Raw genomic sequence first — 27,206 nt, forward strand, 5'->3', positions numbered from 1 at the left:
CGCTTAACCCAGAAGTCCTACTACGATAAGACCAGCAAACTGCTCAATCCATTATGAGAAAGAGAAGTGATAAAGATGCAAATGTCCAAAGGTTACCATCGGATTGGAGTTGTGTGTGAATGTACCTTTAAGAAGCCATCCAAGGGCTTGCACAAGTCTATAAATACTGAGCATGTGCAAGCTAGACTGCCATTCTGTAGTAAGCTGTTGAGATGTAAGCATGCATGTCTCTCAGGTCAGTCTGTTAATCAGTTTGTTTGTATTTTACAATGCTGCTATCCATACTGATGTGTTTCTATGTATTAAAGCATCTAAATGAAATACCCTGCCTGATTGTCTTCTATGTCAGAGAGGGATGAGCGACAAATACCATGTAAACATTACATCATAAAAGACCAATTATGAGGCATCCCTTTAATTTAGAAGTGAAAAATGGAAAGTAAGATCCCAACTAAGACATCACTCCCTGTTCTGAAATACAGTCATTGTTCTGAACTGTTTTTTCCTTGGAATGTGCACGTCATGCAAAGAAGCCAGTAAGGTGTAGGTGTACATGTTACCTTCATCAGCAGCCTGTCATGCACACGTGCAACAGCTAGGAGTCATCCCTGCTGTGGAATCCACCACAGATCCTCTCCCCCATCATACACTCACACTTTACTTGATCCACTGGTGCCTGATCCACTACATGGTCTTGAATTACCTCTGGCATAGACAGATGCCCTGCCTCTGCAACAATGGTCTCACTAAGCATTTCTTAGAATATGCCAGAAAACTAGCACACAAAGTACATTTCATGGAAAACATTTCTGTACAGCAGTGCTACAGTAAGACACAGTAGTTGCAAATTGTGGTGGAAAAGTGAAAGTACAACTACTAATGAATGCTGCCTTAACTGCTACCAATTATAACAGAAAACCACTTAAAAGTACAGGAATTCTAGAAAAATAGCTTTAATGCTGAAACGTTAAGTAAAGTTTGAGTTATCTGCATAACCACTAGAGCAGCAGCAGTCTGTCCGACCATACTGACAGGAAAGATAAACATCTAATGCCAGTTCTCCTTCCTTAAAGGGAAGGTATGCTTAACTTACCATAGACAGATATCCTCTTCTGGAGACTGGAACATGGTGTCACGACTAGGTGTAAATTGCTATGTTTCAGCCAAAAGGGGTGAGTGGGGTTGCAACAACTGACTTGTGTTCACATGGACGGAATTATGCAGGTGACATGCATAAAGTGTCACATACTCAACCACTAGTTATGGATGGTTCAGTACCAGGCCACATCTAAACTCTCTTGCATTAAATAACATAAATCCTCTTCCCAGCTACAACAGTAATATACACTTCAACAAATCTACCACAGTCGACTGAAAAACGAACTGAAGGTCACAAGTGAAGGAGTGACTTATTAGATTATTTCAAAAAGGTAAACTTAATTTTAGATGTGTTTATATATCACAGTGATAACTTTAAATATGTCAATACAACATATGTATAAATATGCACAAGTCAATAAATCATGTGAGTAAAGTACCACTTTACGTTAACAATGAAGAAAATACTCCAAAACAAATATCTGATCTTTTAAACTAACAGAAGCAATATTCTCAGCTTTGTCATATGCATTTCACATACCATTCCAAAAAGAAGTGCTTTAATGCAAACTTAACATTCTTGAGGGAGGTTAGAAGTTCACTTTGAGGGCTACCTGGGGAGACAGAAATGCCATGACCAGCTCCCTGCTGGATCTGTAGCTTACTTCCTATTGATGGAACTGCAATTTACTACCTGAGGAATGCCAAAGGTTATTAACGGAGTCACATTAATACATGTAGGTTGAGGGCTGGCATAATTGTTACAGTGTTTACCTCACAGACACAAGGTACATTGTCTAATTCTCATCTTCGAAAAGGAAATAGTCTAGGCTTAAAATGGCCCACAAGGGCAACTAGCCTAGTATTCACCTATGAACAAGACACTAAATCTAATGTATTCTGAGTTTTACAAACACAAGACAGAACTGCCTAATTTAACTGATATTTCTCAAGATGCTAATATCTGCTTTATTAAAAGAGTCAGTCTGGTGTGTATTTTTCCTCTTTTGATCATTTATATTTGTGCCATGCCATTATGAGAGAGTTCAAGAAGCATAAAACATGACTAATTACAATTCCAGAAACTCCCCCATTAATCTTGGAATGAATAATTATTGCAAAGAGACATATTCTGTACAGCAGTTCTTTGCCAGGTGACATGGCAGGTACGTAGGAACTGGGGTCAACAGAGTTGTGAAAAGGAGTGAAGCGTAAAAGGCCAGTAACCAGATTAACTGACTCAGTTCAACAGTCACAATAGGGGAAGCTATAACTTCTTCTCTGTATGATACTGACTGCTGGATACATGATTCAGACACAACCATGCAGCTAGGTGTCTAAATTGAATCCTCACAACAACCTATTTTTATTTCCTGCACAGATTTCAAAACCAGGCCCCTGCTTCCTTCCAGCCCTTCATCTTATAGAAGATAACACTCTATGAAACTATTTCCTGGACCTGTTCTCACAGCCTACCTTTAGTATGACAATGCAGCACTGCAGACGTAATGTAACTGGGTCATCAGATTAGAAATGTCCACAGGCTGCCACAGTATGCAGCTGAGATACAGTAAACTGTGATTCACTTATAAATGTTGCTGTAGAGAAGTACAAAGTTCTGAAAAGAAGCAGATCAGCTCTATTCTGAGTCAAATAATGGTTATCACAAGTGTTGTACCCCTGAGCAAGAAATTCATATTTAATAAGTCTGAAAATAATGTTAAGACAGTCAGATACAGCTGCAAACATGAAACTGTACGACTACAGTGTTAATTTACACATTTGAAATTTAGCAAGAGCTAATCCAAGGATTAGCATAAAATGATAACACTATATTCTTTGATGCCATCTTGGGTACTCCTGTCTTTCTTAAGTTTCTTAAGTTTCTTTATTCCACAGCTGAATCACTAGCTTTCTCTGTTATTCATATGCAATGAAGATATGCATGGGCAACATTTAAGCGGCCTGCACATCAATTAGCGGTCTTAAGTTTATCTGATTTTTATCAAAGAAGACAGAGCAGTGGGTCGATTGTCACAGCCCATGTCAAGTTGACCTTTTCAGAGACAGCTACATTTTCAGCCCCCTGGGAAACTTGTTGTCCCCTGTCAGTCTGTGAATGGCAGAAGTCTGTTGCACTAAGGCACAAAGTATACACAGATGTCTATATTACACTCTCACAGGTGTGACAGCAACTGCATGTTGTATCTATAAACTGTCCGTTAACGGTGACACATCCTCAATGATGATAAGCTAATTTATTCAAGTAGATCTCCTTGGTACAGAAATGAAAGCTAATTGAGTCATTACAATTGAATTCAGGAAGGAATACATTGTATAAACTGGCTTACTTTGTAAATCCTTCTCAAGTGGTTTCTGCATACCTTGAATGATGTTAAATATTTTTCTAAGAATGTTCAGGCATACTGTTCGCATTGACCATAGGTGACATTTTACAAAAGAAAAATGAATTACCTGCTATACTGACACTTGTACCCTGTTTCTGCTTTTCTGGTTCTGGTTCCCGCACAGGAGGTGGTTTTGGTTCTTGTTCCTCTGTTATAATATAAAGGGAAAGTAAAGATGAAATTATGGAGCATATGCCACCCCCATCAAAAAAAAAAAAAATAAGATCTGCAGTCTTAAAAGTATTGTCACAATTAATGACCAACAAACCTATGCATTAAATATTCGCATGTACATGACACAGTATCTTAAAAGCTTTTGCCAGCTTTTGTGGCACAGGTTTTAAAACTATGTAAGCACAGGAAACCAGTAAATCAGTACCAGTGTGTACACATGCAAGTCTTCGCATACACACACACACCCACACACACAATAAGCAATGTCACTACAGATAAGGCCAAACAAAACACTTGGTGTTTTAACATTTTTTTTGCATCTTTATCTACCTCTTAAGGGATAAATACACTTGGCATGCACCTGTACAAGACTCATACCATTCACTCATTTTCAAATGCACACTTTATCCTTATCAGGGTTACACAGGGAGCAGCAGAGCCTATCCCAGCAGGCAAAACACACAATGTATGAAACCAGTCAGTATATCTAAACACCAAAATTCAGGTGTACATAATCAGCTATATTAACATTGTTACAGGTAAAGAATCTGAAGCCTGAACCTGTTTGCAGTCAGCCTAAGAATGAGCAAATTAATTCACATTTACTGAGAAATTTGAAAATCTTCAAATCTATAAGCACATTACAGAATTTTCTTGTGTACTTTTATTCATTTTTTAAATATAAAACTTCATTTAGGTAAAAATGACAAGCAACTGACCAAAAAACTGAGAAAACATTAAACTTTAGTGCCTTGGCTAACAAATCTTCAAGGAATAAAACTTCATTAGTAAGAACAGTATATATACATAAAATTGAAAGCACATGATTAATAAACCAATTAACAAAATTAAATCAATTTAAATCAAGTATCTCCAATTACATTCCAAATTTAAGCCTGAAGACATTAAACTTGTTTAAACCTGTGAATATATTTACATGGAATACTGAAGGCATGATTTATGCCCTTAGGTGTCTGTGCAATCTCTTTTACATAGGAGAAAGTAAAAGAGACTTTAAACTGAGGCTCCAAGAGCATATTATGGACATTAAGAGAAAATGACTTGACAGCCCCATTGCTTTGCAGTTTAAACAATATCATCAGGGTGATTTCTTCATCATTACAGAGCACTATTCTTCAACGAGTGGTAGTTAGGATTGTGGAAAATGTCCTGCTTAAAAACAAATTATTATATAAGGAAAATGTTTACATTTTGAAGTATGGCACTTGAATGCCTTCAGGCTTATATTCGGAATGTAACTGAATAGTAATTATATGCACATGGAAGCACAGGATGCTGTAAGAGTATAAGGCTATATCACAAAGAGAATAGTCATTATGTGCACATGGAACCAGAGGCTACTATAAAAAGCCATATCACAATAAGTATAGTAATTATATGTACGTGGAAGCACAGGATGCTGTAAGAGTATAAGGCTATATCACAAAGAGTATAGTCATTATGTGCACATGGAACCAGAGGTTACTGTAAAAAGCCATATCACAATAAGTATAGTAATTATTTGCACATGAAAGCACAGGATGTTGTAAGAGTATAAGGCTATATCACAGAGAGTATAGTCATTATGTGCACATGGAACCAGAGGTTAGTGTAAAAAGCCATATCACAATAAGTATAGTAATTATATGAACATAGAAGCACAGGATGCTGTAAGAGTATAAGGCTATATCACAAAGAGTATAGTCATTATGTGCACATGGAAACAGAGGCTACTGTAAAAAGCCATATCACAATGTTTGTCTTTTCTGCTTTTCCTGGTAAGAGGTCGCCACAGCGGAACTCCGGTCCGCTAGTGATTGGCAGTAGATTTTTTTTTGGTGCCGAGTTGCCAGCCCAGTGCTCAACCTTCAGTGAAGGCACACCCATTCACGCATGTCTTTCGGAGGCCACTCGACCGGGGCAGGACATGCAGACTCCACACAGAAGGCATTCCCTGCACACTAGCTGAGAATCAAACGGGAGAACCTCTTGCTTTGAGGCAACAACGCAATCGCTGTACCACCGAGGCTATATAAAAAGCCATATCACAATAAGTATAGTAATTATATGCCGCTGTACCACCGCGACTATATAAAAAGCCATATCACAATAAGTATAGTAATTATATGCACATGGAAGCACAGGATGCTGTAAAAGTATAAGGCTATATCACAAAGAGTATAGTCATTATGTGCACATGGAACCAGAGGTTACTGTAAAAGTTAAACAAAAAATAAGTTGTTATATTGTGGGTACTTTCTGTAAACTAAACTGCTCAATGTATCATCTGGTTGTCGTAAAATATACACAATATAACAACTTATTATATGCATCTAGTATTCACCCCAGGCATACAATCAACAATATTCCAAAATCCCAGTTTTTAAGAATGAGAAGAATATGTTCTACAGACAGTGATTGTTTGGTGGCCAAGCAAGATCTTACAGAGAGATTCCTAATGAGGGGTTATAGGGCACCGGATGTACATCGAGCCAGTGAATGGGCTACTAACTGTAATAGATTGGATCTATTAGAGTATAAGATAAAGGAAAAAGGGGGTGAATCACAGACCATGAGGCTGGTTACCACATTTGGTAACAATACTGATTTGTTGCAAAATAGAGTTAATAAACATTGGAATATCCTTAAAGCTAATGAAGAATTGAGTCCCCTTTTGTTGGATAGATTTTTATTTTCCTTTAGGAGAGGCAAAACTTTGAATTATCATTTTGCCCATTATAAAAGGACCCTTCAAAAACATTCTCATTGCAACCAACTTACTATTATGGGGGATAAGTTGGTGGGCTCTCACCCCTATGGACATTGCAGTTTTTGTAGATATGTTTAAAACTACAGCTTTTAGCAGTAAGAATACTGGTCAATTATTTGATATTCATTTTTTTGGCAATTGTAGTTCTGACTGGGTAGTGTATTTGGTTGTGTGTCAATGTTCTGCTTTTTATGTGGGGCAAACTTCCAGACAACTGAAAAGTCGCATTTCTGAACATCTTAGTGAAATTAGAAATAAAAAGTTAACTAATGCACTATATAGACATTGTCAGTCACACAAAACAGCTAGTTTTATGTTTGTTATTATAGATAGGGTCAAGGGCAATAGACTATCTAAACAAGGTTGGCATTCCATACTTACCAGTAAGGAAAGGAAATGGATTATTAAACTGGGAGCTTTATTTCATCCAGGGCTCAATGACAAGTTATGAAGTAAATCTACTTACAAACAACCTAGTACAATATTCAGTTTATGTATTATACTGATATTTGTAATTGGCTTGTATATGATTTATATATACAGCCATATTTTAGTTTTTGTACTGTGTTTGATTTTGCGTTTAGATTTTGAAATGAAACAATTAGGGAAATGATGTCATAATTGCTATTCTTGATACTATAATAAGCAGCTTTGAAATTGGAAAGTTACCACTGAAGAAGGCTTTTGCCAAAACCGGTCTATATGTGGAATTGGAAGATGAAATAAATACATTTTTTCAGTATGGAGTCCTCAGGTGCTGGCTGTACTTTTTGTTTAACCTTTGAACATGTGTGGTTGCCTTGCACCAGTCGTACCTGCTAGCTACATTTGGTGGGCGTGTTACTGTAAAAGGCCATATCATGAAGAGTATAGTCATTATGTGCACATGGAACCAGAGGTTACTGTAAAAGGCCATATCATGAAGAGTATAGTCATTATGTGCACATGGAACCAGAGGTTACTGTAAAAGGCCATATCATGAAGAGTATAGTTATTATGTGCACATGGAACCAGAGGTTACTGTAAAAGGCCATATCATGAAGAGTATAGTCATTATGTGCACATGGAACCACAGGTTACTGTAAAAGGCCATATCATGAAGAGTACAGTCATTATGTGCACATGGAACCAGAGGTTACTGTCATGAAGAGTACAGTCATTATGTGCACATGGAACCAGAGGTTACTGTAAAAGGCCATATCATGAAGAGTATAGTCATTATGTGCACATGGAAGCAGTTGTTACTGTGAGTGTATAAGGTCATATCACAGACAGTATAGTAATTTGAATTGGGAAGTTCATAAAACTGAAAGCAATTCCAGAAAACCAAAATGCAGACAGGTAGAATAAATAAGCACAGAAGTGAAGAGAAAAAGAAAGGGATTAGACTGTCAAATTAAGGGAACTAGGAAGAGTTAACACAGCCACTGATTTCCAGTAGGAAAGGTATAACAATAATGAAGTAAAGCTCAGAAGAGGTGTATTGATACAACAAATATTATACTTAAGAAAGGAGTCATGTCAAGTAAGACCCAATGGAACTAACAACATGGCAACAAGAGTAGAGTAAAACCCAACGCAGGCATAAAACGTTTCTGGGACCAGAATGAATTAAGACAGGTGAACAGACCAGAAGGGTAAGAAAGCAGTTGAAGTAACACATACAGAAGACAAAACCATAGTAATAAAGGCTACAATGTTTAAAGATGACTGCCTACAATAAAAAATATTCTTCTGATGGGTAATACAAGGAATTCTGAATAAAGAAAATGTGATGGTATATGGGCTGAGTTAATGCAATAAATGCACAGTTTGTAATAAATGATGTAAGAAAAGTGTAACACAGTTAAGGGCACAACATATTACAGTTTGAGTATAATGATATTTTGTTAACAGATAACTTGAATGTCCTGGAACTTTCACAGTATGTAGTTTGATATGATGGTTAAAATTAATTGATTGCTCCAATTAGACTCCCAGGTACCTATGAAGTGAAACACAGGGATCTGCACAGTGAATGGCCATACAGTGCTACAGCCCTGGCATATGCAAATCTTAGTATGAACTCAAAAAAGATGTAACACGTTAAGTACCAGCCAGTTCCAAATCTTACTGAAATCAAACAGAAGAGTTGTTTGTGCAATTAGTGTAGTATTACTGGTGTGCAAAGTGGCATAAAAATTGGGTTCATCTACTCTTAGGTACTTAATGAACAAGGAACACAGAATCTTAGTAGTAAATAACTGCTGCAGAAAGTCTAGGGCCCAGCTGAAGAGAAAATAAACTGCTTTGGGTAGTTCTAAAAACGTGAGAACCCTATAACCAAAACATATTACAGATACTTTTTGTAGGAGTACAGAATGGTTAGCTACAACGAGGTCTCTTTTCAAATCAACAAGTGCTATCCTTGTCAATAAGCCCTTTTTTGATATTAGTGACATGATATAGTGCTACCAATGAACTGAGGACTACCTAAAGCCATGTTGGTACCCCCTTTGTTTACATACTCCATGATCTGGAAACAAATACTATTTTCTAATATTTTGGCAAGTGTTGCAGGCTTGATATGATCAAGTAATTGATTGCCAATCTTAGGTAGGGGATTAACCGTAGAGTATTTAAGAAGGAATCATTTCTGAGCCAAGACAAAGTTATGTTAGCAGTTTTGCAATGAAAGAAGCAGACATTTTAAGGAAGTAATATGTCATCTTCTAAGAGTGCTACAGCATTTATCCATAATTTTGAAAAGAATATTTTAACTAGTCTGGACTGCTACAGTTTTTAAGAGAAATTCAGGATATACTTAAAAGGTGGAGTTAAGAGGAAAACGTCTGGATGTAGTCAAAATGTTTTTGAAAGTTATGGTGACTAGGTCTGGTGCTGAAATTGTTCACAAGGTATATAAATGTCTTTAACCAAAAGGGTTGCTTAGCAAAAGACTTTTGGCTTTTCCCGGTTAGGGGGTCACCACAGCGGAACTCCGGTCCACTCATGATTGGCAGTGGATTTTTACTGTGCCGAGTTGCCAGCCTGACGCCCAACCTTCAACGAAGGCACGCCCATTCAAGCTTGCACCTACCTGCATGTCTTTAACGTCACTCGACCATGGGGAGGACATGCAGACTCCACACAGAAGGTGCTCCATCCGAAAATCGAATGGGAGAACCTCTTGCTGTGAGGCGACAACGCTAACCGCTGCATCACCGCGAGTTTCTTTAATTATTAGCAGCAGTGGTGTTTTTGTAAATTCAAGTTTTTTCCCCCACAAACGATTTTTGTTTGGATAAGTAGAATGGTATGTTTATTCTCGTATCAAAGAGCTCTGTTGGTTTTAATGACATTTCTGCCAAATTATATTTCGTAAAAAGCTGTTAAAAGTTCCAGACAACTAATGTTTATAATACTAACAAAGATATCTCTGCATTTACTTAAGGCTTTTAACGCTCTTGTAACCCAGGGTCATCTTTCTATCTAACTACTTTCCCCTACAGGTGACAACTGTACCAGCTGATAGGTTATAACTACCTGAATTCAGCTGGTTAAGATTAACATTTTACTGCAGAATGTAACCTACAGAAACTTAGACGAGTGGGATTCCTGTTTGTGTGAGTCTGCTGCACACTTAAATGTGACATTTCTCTTTTACTACTGTTGTGCAACAGTCAGTGTGTGTGCAACTGTGTATGTATGTATGTATATATATATATATATATATATATATATATATATATATATATATGTGTGTGTGTGTGTGTGTGTGTATATATATATATATATATATATATATATATATATATATATATAAAATCATATACACACACAACTACATACATTATGTACATCAGTACATATATAAGTTCAGTAAGTTCAGAAGGTTGAAGAACTTGTTCCTCAGGTGGCAATACAGACGGGTAAAAACACTGACTTGAAGTTTGGGAATATGCTTTTACAGAACAATGCTCTAGACTTGTGCTCAAGCACTGTTTTTTTAACTGATTGCCCAGTGATTTTTCATAGGGAAATACATGCATAAGTATGTTTGGGGGGAAGAGTTCACAGGCTTATAGTTATACCTCAAGATAATATTTGGTTAATCAAAACAAACATTTGCCTTTTTTGAGTGAGGATGGTGGAGGGCAAAGAGATTCATTTAATATGTCTGAGTAAATCTTTAATCACAGGTAGGTTAACATTAATTCAGTATTTCTCTTTTAAAGTACAGGAACCAAGGAAACATACAATAACATGGGCACTTCATAAACATGAAATACAGTATATAAAGCATTATAAAAAACAAAGCTGAATCAACTTTCTGCTTCTTGTTAGATATGGGTCACAACAGAAAGCTTGCAATGATAACACATATTCCAAAGTAAAAAAGGGAAGAGAGTTGCAATTATTAACTTAATTACTACGATTTTAACAATGATGAATCACAGAAGTGAGACCTATTTACAGTGTTAATCTGGTGGGGGGTGCTCCATCAATAATCATGATACAATAAAATAATACAGTATCTATTAATACAGCTAGTACTTAAGTGTTTTAAGATACTTTCATAACCTGTGATGGTGCACAGCCACTATATGTGCTCTTACACTATCTAAATATATGAGGTTTGCTAAAAGAGCAACACGTTTTTCAAGATGCAGTCTTTTAGCACAAGTGCAAAAATAAGCCTAATCATTATGACGACAAATTCACAGAGAAGTATATTATATTCCAAGTAATGACAGCAGACAACACAATGGTAATTCCCTTGGCAAAAACAGGTATGACATGACAGTTTATTAAAGAGAATTAAAAAAAATATATTGGAAACCACCAGTTATGGCATGGACAAATGAAAATATGCACATAGTTTGAAATTATCCACAACTAAAGCCCATAAGGAAAGAGAAACAGTTGATGTTCTAGGAATTACTGGAGCAGCTAAATAAATACATGCATCATGTATGAGAAAAGTGACAGGAAGAACTGCAAGAATGAAGAGGATAGAATTATCAGTGTTAAACCACGATGGCTGCATTAAGTACCGGAGTACGTGGAATACAAGAGCAGACTGCCTCATAACAACATTCCAGTCCACCTGGAAATGGATAATGAAGGAGACCAAGAGCCAAAAGAATCTTAAAGGTGTGTGGGCCACATATTGTAGATGCATGTAGTAATAAAGCACTTCTGACATAACAGGTGAATTGCTGGAATAAAAACAATCACCACTATCCACAGTGTGACAAGACAGTATTAATATTCACTCTATGTAGCAATCTCAAACTATGCAACTGTATATGGCATTTGTGGTGGTATATAAACTTAAAATAAGAAGACGGGCGAAAGAAACCACAAAAAAAAAAAAAAAAACAATGCGGGGTTGAGACAATCAACATAAATCTGACAAAACAGCAAGAATGAAGTCAAAAAGGAAGAAATGTGACATGGGTCAGGGAATTCCAAGGGCTAAAGTGACAAGAAACAGAAAACACGTGGGATTTAGAAAATGCAGAAATGATAAGACATGGGTGAGATGGATGCTAAAGGTGTGGAGCTGGGGGAGGGGGGGGGGTTGGGGGGGGCAGATGCCCCTATAACAGTGATGATAGAACACAAAGAAGCAACAAGTAAATAATGGCTTAACAGCTTCTCAGGAAATGGCCAGTGTGAAATGAAACGAGACACTGTAACAGGTTAATAAAAAAGTACTAATGTCTTATACTATACAAAGTGATAACTACTGTTATGAAATAAAGGATTCCAGAACAAAAAAGTATTTCTTTTTGGAGATCTCGTGGGGTTTCGTTTGACTGGATTCTTCTCTGGGCGATCAGTGTTGCATGATTTAAAAAGTGCATTTCTGTATTTTAAAAATTATTATCCATCATAAATTTGATTGTACTAGTGTACACCAATGCCCTGTTTAAGATGATGGAGAAAGAAGTCAAGAAAAAGAAATAAGACAATGATATCAGAAGAAATGCAGAGAAGTATAAATCAAGAAGGTATGGCTCAACCTGTAAATGGCAATGCTGAGGAGGAAAGTTATTACGGTTTAACACTGGGCACTGCTGGAACTTTGGTGTGAATTTTGCTTGACTGGAAGCAGCTACCAGGTTTTCTGTTTGAATATGCTAAATGAGTTGATATTCGACGTAGCTGATTCAGATTTTCCTCACAAACAACACATTATCTTGCCAACAGAGCAGGAAATGCATGTTGCATGTGAAAAAGCAGTAGACATATTTGGGTTGCTGGTATATACTGATCAGCAGTTAATACCTTTGGAATTCAAGGCATGTAAATTGAGAGCCTGAGGGACAAGAAGGACCAGACTATCTAGGTCTTGCTAAAACAGTAATAGTGCTTCGGACTGATTTGTTAAGAAGTCACTGGGGATTGAAAGCCTGCACTACTTTCTTTTACTGCTGAAAGATCATAAATATGGTAAACCCTGAATAAAATTTGTGTTGTACAATTTGGATCATGAGAAAGAACTACTATTGTGGGAACTGTGGCAACTGGGAAGGAGCTGTACTGCACAACAGTGACCCATGTTAACACAGCACAAGTTTTCTCAAGTTACACTGCAGTACAGACTGCATGCTACCCAGCTCATCACAGAATGCAGAAAGAGAAAAAAAAGGACCCCCCCCCCCTTCCAGGGTAAACAGAGTTTTTTCCAGTGCAAAAATGGTGATGGCTAGATTGAGAGATCTGTTGCATTAACTGATAATGATTTGAATAAAATGGAACAGTCTTGTTCGGCAAATATTTTTGATAATATGAGCCCTGTGGTTATGCAGGATGATTAGGAAGAACATAGCAGACAAGCAGGCAAAGGAAGAACAAGTACATGTTCATAATGGGGGCTGGCACTGACTGGAAAAGAACTATTCATCTGTCTGACTTACTAGGTAAAATGGCTGTATCTTCATGAATTTTAGGTGAAATTAAGCCTTAGGCTACGGGTGGGTTCAGTACCCTTAAGCATGTGTGTAATGTGTACCATATGTACATAAACACACCCTCAGGTACAACTCATGCTGGTGCACCTTGTTTTAGGCATAGAATGCTCCTCTGGTAAGAAGTACTTTTTGTGGTTTTAATCATAAAGTACGGTGCAACAGCTCCAACTGCAAAAACTCATGAAGTATAAAAACTGAGAGTGATCAACAATACAGATACTATAGGTTACTTACCAACATTACAAATACCCCAGCCGGAATTTAGTAAAAGGTTATTTCCAGTATTTAAACCTTTCCCCTTTTACGTATTTGGAGTCAGCCTGTGGGGTAGCAACCAAAATTTATTTGTCAAGCCAGAGGCAGCACATCTTAGAAGTACTTCTCTCCACAAAAAAAAATAGCCAGGTACTTTATTTTTGCTGGTCTTTCAGTATCTGTTGCTAAGTGCTGCACAATTATTTGATATATATTATTTATCATGATATACTGACAGTACACAATTAAAATGGTACAGGCCTACAGCCCCTGTGTTGAACCCTAAAGCTCCCATTAAGCAAAATCCTAAGCTCTCATACACAGTGTACATATTAATGCTTTATACTATTTTGATTCTTGGTTGTGTCCCAGGGCTGCTCTAGTTATGTAGGAAAGTCTTCAGAGGAGCAGAAACATAAACCCAGCTACCTCTTTGGACTTGCATTCTTGATCACTCTACTGTAACTTGACTTTCACCTGTGAACCAAAACATTCTGGTCCTTCAAAGGGGACACTGGTGAAGGATAACCTGAAGTTGTCAGAAGTGCAGTGCATGAGCCTGGCACATCTAATATATAGCAATACCTGCCCAGCCACCCTGGCTGCTCCATACATAGCAATATGGATTATTTGCATGGATAAAGTAGACACATTAAATATAGTAACTGCTAATAACTTTGACTTTCTTATCAAGTTTCCATGTGGTAACTATTCCATATTGTGCATGTTTCCTTGGTCAATGCACACAGAAAACAGACCAAATGAGTCAAATAGCAGAGTACCCTAATGAAGAATGTACTGAATGCATAATTGTACTTGGCAAAAGTGCGTCACTGCCCAAGATTCCTTGAAGGTGTGAGAGTGGTCCACAGGACTTTGATCCAACTGTTCCTTTTAAAGGGTCACATCCACTTCTATCAAGCTGTCTAGGGTGGTCCTATTTATTCTGTGCAACTTCCATTTATTTACTTTTTCTTTAATTGGAAAAGTTTGATTCCTTCAGCCTCCACTGCCTAACTGTGCAAGTAAATTAAACAGAGAATGCTCCTGGGCCTAATGTGGAGAAAGGTCCAAGGAGATCAGTACTCTACCCCCACAAAACAAACATAAATAAAATAAAGTGCCCAACTAGGCACGGCCCATTTCTGCTGGAAGTCTGATGAGAAAATCTTTTTTAAAGACTTATTATGTAGTGTTTACATCAATAGATGTCATGGAAACACTGCAGTTAAGAAAACAAAAAAAATCATGTGTAAGTAAATCAATACAAGACAAGGCAGATAGAAAATCAACCCAAAGCTCTAATAAGCTGCAACTTGCAAAATGTGTTATAGTTAGCAACAATCAAAATCAGTATTCACTAAATTAGGCAATTCCAGCAGAAGTACATGACATGACAAAGAAAGCTATCTGATCTCACAGTATGTACACTTTGGACATCAAACCCACACCTACATATAAGGTAATAACTTATTTGCTGTAATAGGCTATATTATGCTGTTTTACAGAGATAAAGGCATGCATGCCTTATTTCAAGACACTAAACAAAATAATTATATTGCAGGGCAGAAACTAACAATTATTTAATTCATCAGACTCCTTTTGGAAAGTGGGTAGTTGCACTGCACTGGACATGAGTCTAAGTCAAATTGCTGTGATCAATGGACTAGTTCTATTTAAAAATGACAAATTATTATTTACTATATTAGGCCTATAGTATGTAGTAATGTGAACTCTCTTGTCAGCTAAGCAGAGTCATATGTGCCCTTACTAGGTTAATGGAGAGTAAGACACAGGGTAATTTTAAGGTGTGTTACAAGAGTAACCATACCAGAAATATGGGACTTCTTTAAGGCCCAGTGAGGGAACCGCATTAAATATATTCTTTTTGTCTTTCATCTTGAACCCTGAAAGTCTTAAAAAATATTCTAGTATATCAAATCATCTCAGCATGTCTCTTTCTGGATTGGTAAATGGCATTAGGGACATCATCAGCAAAAAGAGATAGCTTAAAAATATTCCTGCATCAACACAGGACATATCACCTAACCTATCTCCTTTCTGAGTCTCTTCTCCTCTCTCAAGATTCACTGAAGATTGACCCACTTTAGAAACAAATGTATGTATTGTATATTACACTCTTCTTGATTATACATTGCACTGTGCCTGTTCACTAGAATGTATATACACATTTTTTTCCATGCAATTAGTTTGAATTATTTTACTGTTGCTTACATTTCTGTATTTTTTGTTTGTGAAATGTTTTATATTTCACATGGGCCGAACCTGAAATTGGTCAATAATGATCACAGCAATACCCTGGTAAACAGATATAAATCAATCAATCATTCAATCAATCACAGCACTGTTACTGAGTCAACAGGTAGCACAATTATAATGAAAGGTCTCCTCATCAACATGCAGACCATGTGGAATCCAAGACTCATGGGCAAGTCATCGAAACTACATGTTTAAACAATGCCGGCTGTTTAAAAAAACAAAAGATTAAATGAAAAGCTGTCTTTCCCCCTTCAGCACAGTACTAGAGGAATCTGGCTTCTCCTCTTATCTTTAAACTTGGCTAAAACATAAGAGTTGCTTGACAGTGGACAATTTTCATAGGACTGGGTTTTGGTCACTCAATGGACTTTATATGGCAATACATGGCAAAAGGTCTGAATCGTCCTAGCCTACCACCTTCCTCATGGCTGGACTGGTGCACACCTGTTAGCTTTTATATTATTATGGCACTAATGCAACCCTGTCACCTAACCTTTTTGTGCTCAGTTCTGCATTTCAGACATTTGCCTTAACTTCTGTTAATATGGTTAGTCTTAGTTACTTTCTTTTTTTAAATGCTTTCCAAATCACACTTCATGTGTGTAATCTCTGCCCAGTTCCTCTTACTTGTATCAACTGCTGACTGCATTGACACCCACACACAATGTAAACAGAATTGTCACATATACTGACTGCTAGTAGTGGAAGATATATGCTAGCCACCTGATAGTGTGAACACTGGCACTTGATGATGTTAGTTACAACTCAACTAATTATTTGTGGGGATTTTTTTTTCAGCCCTCACCCTGACAATCAAATGGCTGATCACCTCAATTTACTCGTCCAAGAGCAGACAGCGGCACAACAATTAGGCAGATAGGCATTAGGGATTTTTGACATACGTCTTAACCTATCACTGCACACTACAGTAAGCTCCCCAGGGATTATCATGTAGCAGACTCAATGTGGGAACATCACTTGCTTATGTAGCCATTGAAATGGTCCTGCACCCCCTTGTGAGCGGATGGCTCTCACTAGGTTTTGGGTCTCCATTGGGGTCTGAGTAATAGTAAGTGCATTCTGGAGACACTCTCCTAATCCACCCCAGCAGTGGGAGAGAACATGCAATTCCATTTAACTCCTCCCTTTTCACATGGATCTTCTGAAGGCGTGATGACTAATCAAAACTGTGTCTGCTAGGTTGCATTCAGGACTCTTTCCTACTACATCACAAAGGCAACCTACAACTCAATTAAATTTATCAAGTACCCCATCACTGTGTGCATAGCATGAAAAGACAAAAAATATCTGCTAGCATCAATAATCCAGACACTTGCCTATTAACAAATGGCTTTGCAGATACATACATTACAAAATTGCTTCCAAAGGGGTCTCATGTGCAGCACTCCTTTGATAAACTTACCACAAAAAGACACAAGAGAGGGAGATCCATGGGTGAACAAACTGGGATGGTTGCAAGATGCACTTTTATAGAAGCATTTGGCAAATAGTCTCCAAGTAGCTCACACAAATATTTCAAAACCAGATTGGTTGAAACCTTTTCATGACCTCTGTTATTAGCTAGGCACCACCTAGAAAAAACTCTTCCACTTGTAAACATAAGATTTTCTAGTTGCAGGTTTTCTTGCCTCCTTAAATACCTGCTGCACATCCTCATGGAACAAGTGCCTAAAAGGTATCAAAATAAAATCATCCAGGCTGCTAGTTGCAATTGTTCTATGGTAGGGTGTAATATTCACCCTTGATTGTGTGTGTGCAGATCCAGTCTATGAGGAAGCTTGTAGTAACTGCCATTGGTCAATTCCATTAAAAGGGAGAACCAACTTTGCCTGTGCCAATGGGGAGTTACCACAATGATCCTTAGTAATTCTTTCTGAATCTTTAGAAGTACCCCGGGCATTATTGGAAAAGGTGGAAATGCATACAGGAACATTCCTGACCATGATAGATTATCTGCTTTCCAAGCATGCCTGCAAGAATGTCTTGAACAGACTTTTTTCAGCTGCCTATTTTGAAAGGAGGATCTACTTGAGGAGTTCCCCACATCTGGATCAAGTTCTGGAAAACCTCTACATGGAGCTTCTACTCATGAGGTTGTGTGCAAAATCTACTTAATCTATCTGCCACTGTGTTTCATCCTGATGAAATGTACAAGACCTGAAAGGTTGGAGATTGGTACAAGGGATATGGTGCTTACCTCACAAACACAAGGTACAAGGTTTGATTGTCACCCTCGGAAGGGAAATTGGCTAAGCTTAAAATGGCCCTCAAGGACAGCTAGCCTAGTACTTACCTATTTTACCACAAGTTCGCCCCTGGGGTGGCACCCATGTCCCTCGTGGACAGGGGCAGCTGGTGTTGATCACAGACCCACTCTGATCATAAATTCTTTCTGCAAACTACCCAAAAAAGAAAAAAGGGGATACTTGGGATTAACATGGCTAGGCTTGTAAATGTTCTAGGGCTGCTAGGCTAGTAACCTCCTATGAACCTTTATCTTCTTTGGCATCACTGGTCCTGATGATACAGGAAAAAAAAACAGGAATCACTCAGCATCTAAACATCCAGGCACTAAGAAAACCCTATGCCTGTTCTGAATTTACTTACCAAAATGCTACATTGACTTACCAAAATGTCTTATATTAACAGAACTCCACAGGCTTAGTTATAAGCCCTATAGCCTAAAGCATTATCCAGATTTGACACAAGGCTAAAACATTATATACTAGACAATTAATTACATTTTCCAAGATATATTATGTTATGTTATGTTATGTTATGTTATGTTATGTTATGTTATGTTATGTTGGGAAGGTAGTCAAAGATGAGTTATGAGAAGATCCAACTCTATGGCATAGAGGGATGAAGCCCTGATACAACCCAGATGATCACAGCTTGATTAGCAGCTCAAATACTGCAAAAGCCACGGAAGGGGGGGAGTGAGCAGCCTACACTGGCTCTCACATCAGGAGGAAGGGAGGGAAATAGTGGTCCTAGTTGGCTAAAAGGATCCGATGCAATCAGAGGCTTTCACAACATCAATGGCCACAGGACTGGGGGAAGGAGGATGGTGGCAGTAGTCCTCATGAGCACGTGTTGGAGCATATCCATGCAAGAAGGAAGGCACAGAATGCCCCCACAATGATGCAAGTCCTCACATCAGCCACCAGGATATAAGGTTAGGGACCTACTACAACATCTTGAGGGCTGCCTGCATTACATCTCCTAAGGAATGATGGTCAGCAGGCAACAGGAAAGAGACAACATAATAATAAAAGTTGAGTTAAAAGACTAGAAGCAAATAAAGGGAGTAAAAGTATGGGAATGTTGTGAGGAAAAGAAGGCAGCCAATAAACCTATATGGGAGTGGGAAGCCAGCAATTATCAAAAAAGCAGGAACAACTAGAGCTGAAAAAGTGGCAGTAGGGAGGTGAAGCTGCAGCCCTAAACTGGAGACTGCAGCAAAAGCCAGCCTCACTCTTCAGCCATGATTTAACACTATGAACAGGAGTGCCAGGTTAGCATCCAACTCTCCTGCAACTCTAAAATGGATAAACTGCATACTGGGGAATGAAAAGTTTTTCTATAGTTCTTAGTTGGGTACAAACTGAATACTCTGTTTTCTACTTTGAACTCTTGTGATGGATGGCATCCTGTTTTTGTTTACTGTAGTTGTGCAAAGTTAGTTACACAAGTCTCCAATAAATATCTGTAAAATATCCCTTGGAAATATCTTCAGTAATCTATTTGTATATGTTCATTTCAGTTGTCTGCAAACTTTAAACCCACCACTGCAATTACTTCACGTGTTACCTCTTTCATGGAAATACTGGATTTCTCTCTTCTAGGTCAGAAAGTACTTCTTAAACTTACTGTCTCGGGAGACTTCCTTTAACTATTAATGTATCAGACATTGCCCTGTATGTACTTTTTTACAATTAACTAAATGAACCTGGCACAAAGCTTGGTGAATTTTACTGCACAGACCTGAGCTGATGTACTGCCCAAAGTGTGGCACCAGCATCCGGTTTAAGATGTGCATCTACTGTCACATGACAGTCCAACCCTGGTACTTGACTGTGTACAAATTTACTAAGAAAATGAGTGCTAGAAAAGGTTCTGGCTCTCTAGTAACCATGAACTGGGTAAAGTGGGTGTCAGACAATTAATGAATTTTACAACAGATGTAGATATACAGAAAGACTGAATACCTGTCTGGTACCCATATAACAAAAAGCACAGAAAATGAATCCAAGCTAGGTGCCAGAAGACTTCCTAGTTTAATAAACATTGCTTGGCTACTAACCACTAATACTTTGTATCTGCATTATAGATATGGCAGAACTATGCATCCTCTTAATAAACCATATTGTTTTGCTGTGTAATGCAACAATACGCAGTCATCATCATCATCGGACCCCTTTTGCCCAATTTCTACATGGGGTTGGTGAATTGTATTAACTGTCGCCATCTCTCTCGAATCAATGCCACACTGCTGCCTTCTTAGACACTCATGCCTGATTGTCCAGATCTTTTGTCACACAATCCATCCACCTCTTTGCTGGATGTCCTCATTTCCTCTTACCTTCTTCCTGTCCGTCTCAAATCTTCTTCACCTGATTGTCTTCTGCTTTTCTGCACATGTTCAAACCACCATAATCTGTTCTCTTTGATCTTTTCTGCAATTGGAGCTACTTTGGCTTCTGGTCCTATGTTCTCATTTCTTCATCTGTCCCACAGAGTGCATCCTACCACCCTTTTCAGGCACGTCATTACCATCACCTCTAGCTTCTTATCTGCTCTGCCTTTACTGCCCAGGTTTCTGTACCATGCAGTAGTACTGGTCACACCACTGTCTTGTACACCTTACTTTTCAGCTTCTTTGGCATTCTCCTGTCATAGACTACACCTGACAATCTATGCCAGTTGGCTGCAGCCCCTCTGATTCTAGCTTTGACCTCTTCATTCAGATTTCCCTTCTCCTCAACCACCCCTCCAAGATACTTAAAGCTATTTACCTGTTCCACTATCTTCCCTTCTATCTCAATTCTCAACTTCTTCTGATTGGCACAGTTTGCTGCCATTACCACCGTCTTATCTGTGCTTAGTTTTATCCCATGTGCCTTCAGTTTTGCGTTCCATTGCTCTATATCTTGCTGGTGTTCTTGCTCAGAGTCTGCCTGTAATGCCACATCATCTGCATACAACAATTCACAGGACATGTGCAATTTTGTTGACTTTCCCTCTCCAACTTGTTTGCCAATGTAGTCCATCACCAGTATGAACAGTAGTGGGGTCAGAGCTGAACCCTGATGTACAGCCACTTCCACTGGGAATCCCTCTGTGAGGCCGAACACTGTTCGTACTTGAGTCATTGGGTCCTTGTACATAGCCTGCACTAATTCTCGTTTCCCACCTTTCTAAAACTAGAAGAGTCCGGTTTTCAGATTTTGCTGAATTCTGGGCTGCTTGTAAGTTTCTGTGTTGCCCAGACCTTTCTAAGATACAGGGAAGCTTCTCTGTTCTTCAGTGAGATTTGTGAGCTTTGAAAACAGCCTATCTGTCACTGGAGGAGTGGTTTCAGCTTAGAATCTGTAGTTTTATTGGCCATTTTGGGCTACCTCTATCCCTTTCATCTTTCTGTTTAAAAACCCATGTTTGCATGGTTTTGTGCATTGCACGGCGGCGTTTAACTACGGTTAAACTATTCCTGATGTCAGAAAGTCTGCTCTTCAGATTTTCCCTTAGAACTAGCCAGTTTTCTAGTTTTAGCACTCAAAACTGTTTCCTTGTGCTCAGCACTTGTCAAAATCTCATTGCAAGCACTAAATAATCAACAAATTACTGCAGCACTCACCTTTTCCTCACTTATCAAGAGGAAATCAGTTTCTAGTACTTAAATTAATAAGCACTAACCAGGCATGTCCAAGGGTCAAGCTCCTGGTGTTTTCTCTTGTCCACCTGATGAATCTGGGCATCTTGGGGCAATGTAGCAATTGCCTCATGTACACTGACATCCCTCTACTCCTACCATCCAACACTACAACCTGTGAGAGATGCACTTATATTGCCATACTGGAAGCCAAGCTCTCTCAATCCAAGACTGGACTAGACAGTCAGGAGTAGAGGGTTAACACCACACGGCATTCAACACATAGTCCATCAAAACCTGCACCTCCCAAACCCACACATAGTAATACAAAACACACACCTACATTTGCGGAGGTTCTCAATAAAATATGGCCAAACAACAGAGACCTCCAAAGAAACACAAGCAACCACCACCCCCCAATACTACCGGTACAATACATAGCCCACAAAAGCAGTGTGCCACTCAACCTCAGCCCATAAGGCAAAACAATGGACCCAACATACTAGTCATTGGCAAGCCCCACTTACCAGGCTAAACAAGGAGAAAGTTACTGTCAGCTGCCTGTCAGGGGCCAGGATCTGCCATATAATGCACACACTCAGGTCACTCCACAACAAGTATGACTCTGTCATTGTCCATGTTGGAGTGAATGACCTGAGACGTACCTCCTTGGACTACATGAAGAGAGACATGGAGGAGCTCTCTGACCATGAGGCCCAGGCAGGTATGATACTAGCCCTGTGTAGCATCCTGCCATCCCCCAGAATGATACCACAGTACAAGGACAAATGATTGACTTCAACAATTGGCTAAGCTTCTGGTGTCATTCCAAGGGGATCCAGTATCTGCCTGCCTGGGACGACATGATCAAATGGCCATGATGCTTTGCCAGAGATGGCCTGCACCTGTCGCTGCTGGGATTCCAGATACTGGCTAAGGCTCTTACTGTCCCTACAGTGCCTTTTTTAGGCAAGGCTCAAACGTCAAACGCACCACCATAGTGGATATAAACAAGCGAAATCTAAGTGTAATGCTACTCAATGCTAGAAGTCTAAACCTCAAAATGCACTCACTCGAGGCTCTCCTTAAGATGGAGGACATCGACATCTGTGCAATGACAGAGACCTGATTTAAGGCTCCAGAGAGCACCCCTGCATTACCAGGCTACAATTCTTACCACACCTTTCAGCCACCTAACCTGGACCGAAATACTAAAGGGCGAGGCATGTCCATATTCATAAATGATATCCACACCTCCAGGTTAGTTGTTCAACATAATGCATCCAAAATTATCCAAGTACAATTAACACTGGGCAAGACTGCAATTCATAAAAAAACAGCCACCAGAGAATGAACAATAGAAATGTTGATGTTTCACTTTTTGTATGACATTTGAAAAACTGAAGAAAGAAAAAATACAAACAATGTATTTTTCCAAGAAGTAATATTTATTTATTTCCATTTATTTACTGGGAAGCCCAACTAGGTAGTAAAATCCCATTTTCAGAGGTGACCCAGGGATAAAAGCTCCAATAGTTTGATACATTAACAATTAAAGCACTAGATTTATAAAAATTTAGAAACTGCACAAGATACAAAAAGTAACAAAACACCAAGTAAATAATAGTTGAAATGCAACAATGGAACATGACAAAAACATAACATCCGCACAATTTCAAATAGAAACTGGAAGTGAAATGACACTAGGACAGACATATTTACAATTCAGACAAATGTTGTAGGAAGGAGGATGATGGAGACACAGGAAAAGTCAAGTGGTGATTAGTAGGAGAGAGACAGGTACAAAACTTAATATTACAGTTAATTCTAAGGACGAGTATTCATACAAGTATGCAAGACTAGGTAATGTTCGAAAATGCTAGCGGTGTGAATGAGAGACTGTAAGGATAAATAAAGAATGGACTGATTTTTAAAGACAATCATCCTGGTGCAACTGATAAAGAGATATCTAAATGGACAGTGGTTGCAAAGGAGGTGCCACAACTAGTAGTGCCAGACAGCTTGGAATTAGAGGAGAATTTGCTGGAAAATATAAGAATGACATGTCCAGCTGGAAGCAAGATATGATGCTAATTGACATTTAAACAGCCTGGGGTTAATGATTTTATAAATTAGAACATGGTGATGAATTCATAACTTGGCCATTTTTTAGGTGAATTGATTTGAGGAAATCAGAGCACTGAAGCCAATGAAGTTTAACTGAATCACAGTTTTAGAAGAGCTGGTAGCACATTTGGCAATTTTATTACAAGGTTCCTAAGTGGAGTGAAGGTTGGTAAGAACAGAGCCTGCATTTGATAGAGGCTGAAGCAGGAACAATGAGACGGTACATTTCTAGCATGATCAGTAAACACATTTTTAGCCCTATTTAGCATGCCCAATTTTCTGCTGTGTTTTTGGCTACTTCCTGAAATGGAAGATCACATTTCAGTTAATCATCAATCATTAGCCCTAGTAGTTTGGCTTGAGAGATGTCAGCAGTAGTGAAATTTGTGGAGAATACAAAGAAATTAGTTTTGGTATTATAAAGGGATTTGGGAGAAAAGAACATACATTTTGTTTTCTTAAGGTTGATCACAAGATTTCAGTCTTTGAGTCATGTTTCAACAGATGCGAAGGCATTCTGTGTGACAGTTTGCAGATAAGGCATTGATTTGACATTACATATGACTGTAGAGTCATCTGCATATTGAATCATGAGGACATTACTGGATTGCAGAAGGAGATCATTAATGAAGATGTTGAACAATAAGTGGCCAAGGATGGGGCCCAGTCGTACTCCAACAGATATATGGCAGAAATGAGAATATGGCTTTTTACAATTCGATACTTTGATTCCTATTGGAGAGGGAGGCGAGGAACTATAAGAGGGAGTCAGCAGACAGTTCTAAGGTAAAGAGTTTATTGAAAATTTTTTAATGTGATATAGTGCCAAATGCTTTTGATAGATCAAGGAAGATGGATGACACTAGGTTACTATTTATGCAGCAGTGTATATAATGTTAGTGAAGGATAATAGGGCAGTATCTACACTATGTGATGGATGGAAGTATGTTGTGCTGGGGAGAGGAGGTTACGTGACAGGAGATAATGGAGTAGCTGGAAGTGAATGCATTTTTCTAAATCTTGGAAAGATGGGATTGAATAAGCTATGGGTCTGAAATTGTTCATCGCACTGTAAAAGTCACCTTTATGCAGAATGGTAAGAGAATGTTTCCACACAGTAGAGATATATGATTCTCATACAGATCTGGTTATGAGAATCGATATTGTATAGACTATGGCTTTAGCGGTTAGTTTGAGGTATTCTGAAAGTAGATTATCTGAGGTAAGCACTGTGAGAACAGGCGTGTCACAGTAACTAAAATATGGAAGTGCTTTCTCGAAGATTCTCTCAAGACTCCATCAAGCAACATTTCATCTTGATTATGCAGTAAATGAAGTAAGGGAAGTGAAAGTCTGCTGAGGATAATTATGAAAAAAAAAGAAATGGTAAAATTGTTGTGGATGGAACCGTGTAAATATGAACAGTTACATGAAAGTGTTAACTATTTTTTTAAACAGCAATCTAATAATCTAAAAGTAGAATATGTGGAAAACAGATGTAGATAATGAAAGAATAAGATATTGTTCGATAGTAAATGATTGGACCCCATTCAGTGACAGGAAGAAAAAGAATACATACAGAATCCAAATTATTTGACTTTTGTAGAAAGAAGACATACAAATACTCATCCAAAATGAACTGAATTACAAAGCAATGTATGAAAGATCATGTAACAGACAAGAATAAGGATGATGAAATGTGAACATTTGGTGTAAATGAGGATATGCTGAGTAGGCTTAATCCATTCCACACTAAATAAATGCACTTCAGGTTAGACTTGCAATTTTCATTCAGGACAGAGAAACGTTTTCTGGTTGTTCTGCATCTTACAATGAGGCACTGTATTCCACAACACTGTAGACATCCTCATTATGAACAGGCACAGAAATACCACCATGACAAATTTCTCATCTTGCCTTGCAAAATGTATCAGCACTGTAATACTAAATGAAGGGATGAATAACAAACCAAATTGCTATAATGCAGCTGGCATACACAACAATCTCTAGAACATATTCAAATATGATCTGCAGATAAACGGGTAGCTGTGGTTCCTATGGACACCACCAAGTACTTGGATGGTATGAACTTGATGCTTAATGATCCACTTTATCTACAGTAAGTGTGATCAAACAGGAGTACCCAATTTTATAAATAACGTACATTCTGAAATACATAATCTACTAATGGAAGCTACCATCAATAAAAGTCTTTATGAGTATTTTTTGGTTGAATTCCTAACTGTTCCCATTATATATGGCTTGCCTAAAGCGTACAAGTCCCTGGCTGATCCATCGTTGAGACTTACTGTGTCTGGGCGAGGTTGGGACACTGAACCATTGTCTTCATATGTTGAGAAAATGCTACATCCTGTTCTTGATACTGGTGAAACCATACTAAAGGACATCATGCATTTTCTTTCAAGACTATATGGTTGGCCTAGTTTGAATACTCTAGACACTTGTATCCTTGTAATTTTAGACAGAACTTCCTTATTTACGATAATTCCCAATGTTATAGGGATTGCTTTTGTGAGACTCTTTTTGTCTAAATATGCATCATATAATACAGACAAAATATATCTTTTATGTACACTGCTCAGTATTATCTTAGACAAAATATATATTTTATGTGCACTGCTCAGTATTATCTTAGAGAATGTCTTCAATTTCAAAGATCAGTATTTTCTTCAGAAGGTTGGTGTTGCAATGGGCACCATGTGTACCAACAGTTATGCCAACATGATACTGGCATACTGGGAACATCTATACATCTTTGATAAAAGTAACTTCATTCTTACATATATATTTTTTTATGCACGCTTTGTAGATGATATCTTTTTGGTCTCGTCGGGACCGGATGATTTGTTACAGGAGTTTATACCTTATTTGAATCACGCAACAGCGTTTTTGAGATTTACACCATCTTTTTCTAAAACAAGCATTGACTTTTTAGATGTATGTGTATTTTTAAGTGATAACAGTTTGAGTACCAAACTTTATACGAAAGAATGTAAAAAGAATAATGTGTTATATCGAAGCAACATGCACTCAAAACATGTTCATCAAAATGTATTGAAAAGACATTTTTATAGGCATGCACGTCTTAATGCTAGCGATGGTATCATGAAAGAATCTTTTGAGAGTCTCAGAAATGATTTCTTAAGGAGGGGATATAACGAGTATGAGATTAGTACAGTCTGTAATGAAGTTATTCAATACAGAGGTGGCAAGGCGAG

At 38.2% G+C, this 27,206-nt stretch overlaps 1 protein-coding gene across 3 annotated transcripts in view; it reads right to left on the reverse strand.

Annotated features, from left to right (window-relative positions):
* The window catches only part of SKAP2 (src kinase associated phosphoprotein 2), a 1,551,387-nt gene that overhangs the window by 260,649 nt on the left and 1,263,532 nt on the right, over nucleotides 1-27,206 (reverse strand). For all 3 annotated transcript variants that reach the window (XM_044066788.1, XM_044066787.1, XM_044066789.1), the window contains one exon: nucleotides 3,574-3,654. In XM_044066788.1, the coding sequence (XP_043922723.1) occupies nucleotides 3,574-3,654 (81 nt within the window). The remainder of the gene's footprint in view (nucleotides 1-3,573; nucleotides 3,655-27,206) is intronic.

This window comes from Protopterus annectens, chromosome 3.part1 (genome assembly GCF_019279795.1).
Source record: "Protopterus annectens isolate FY-2018-M chromosome 3.part1, PAN1.0, whole genome shotgun sequence".
Lineage (NCBI taxonomy): Eukaryota > Metazoa > Chordata > Ceratodontiformes > Protopteridae > Protopterus > Protopterus annectens.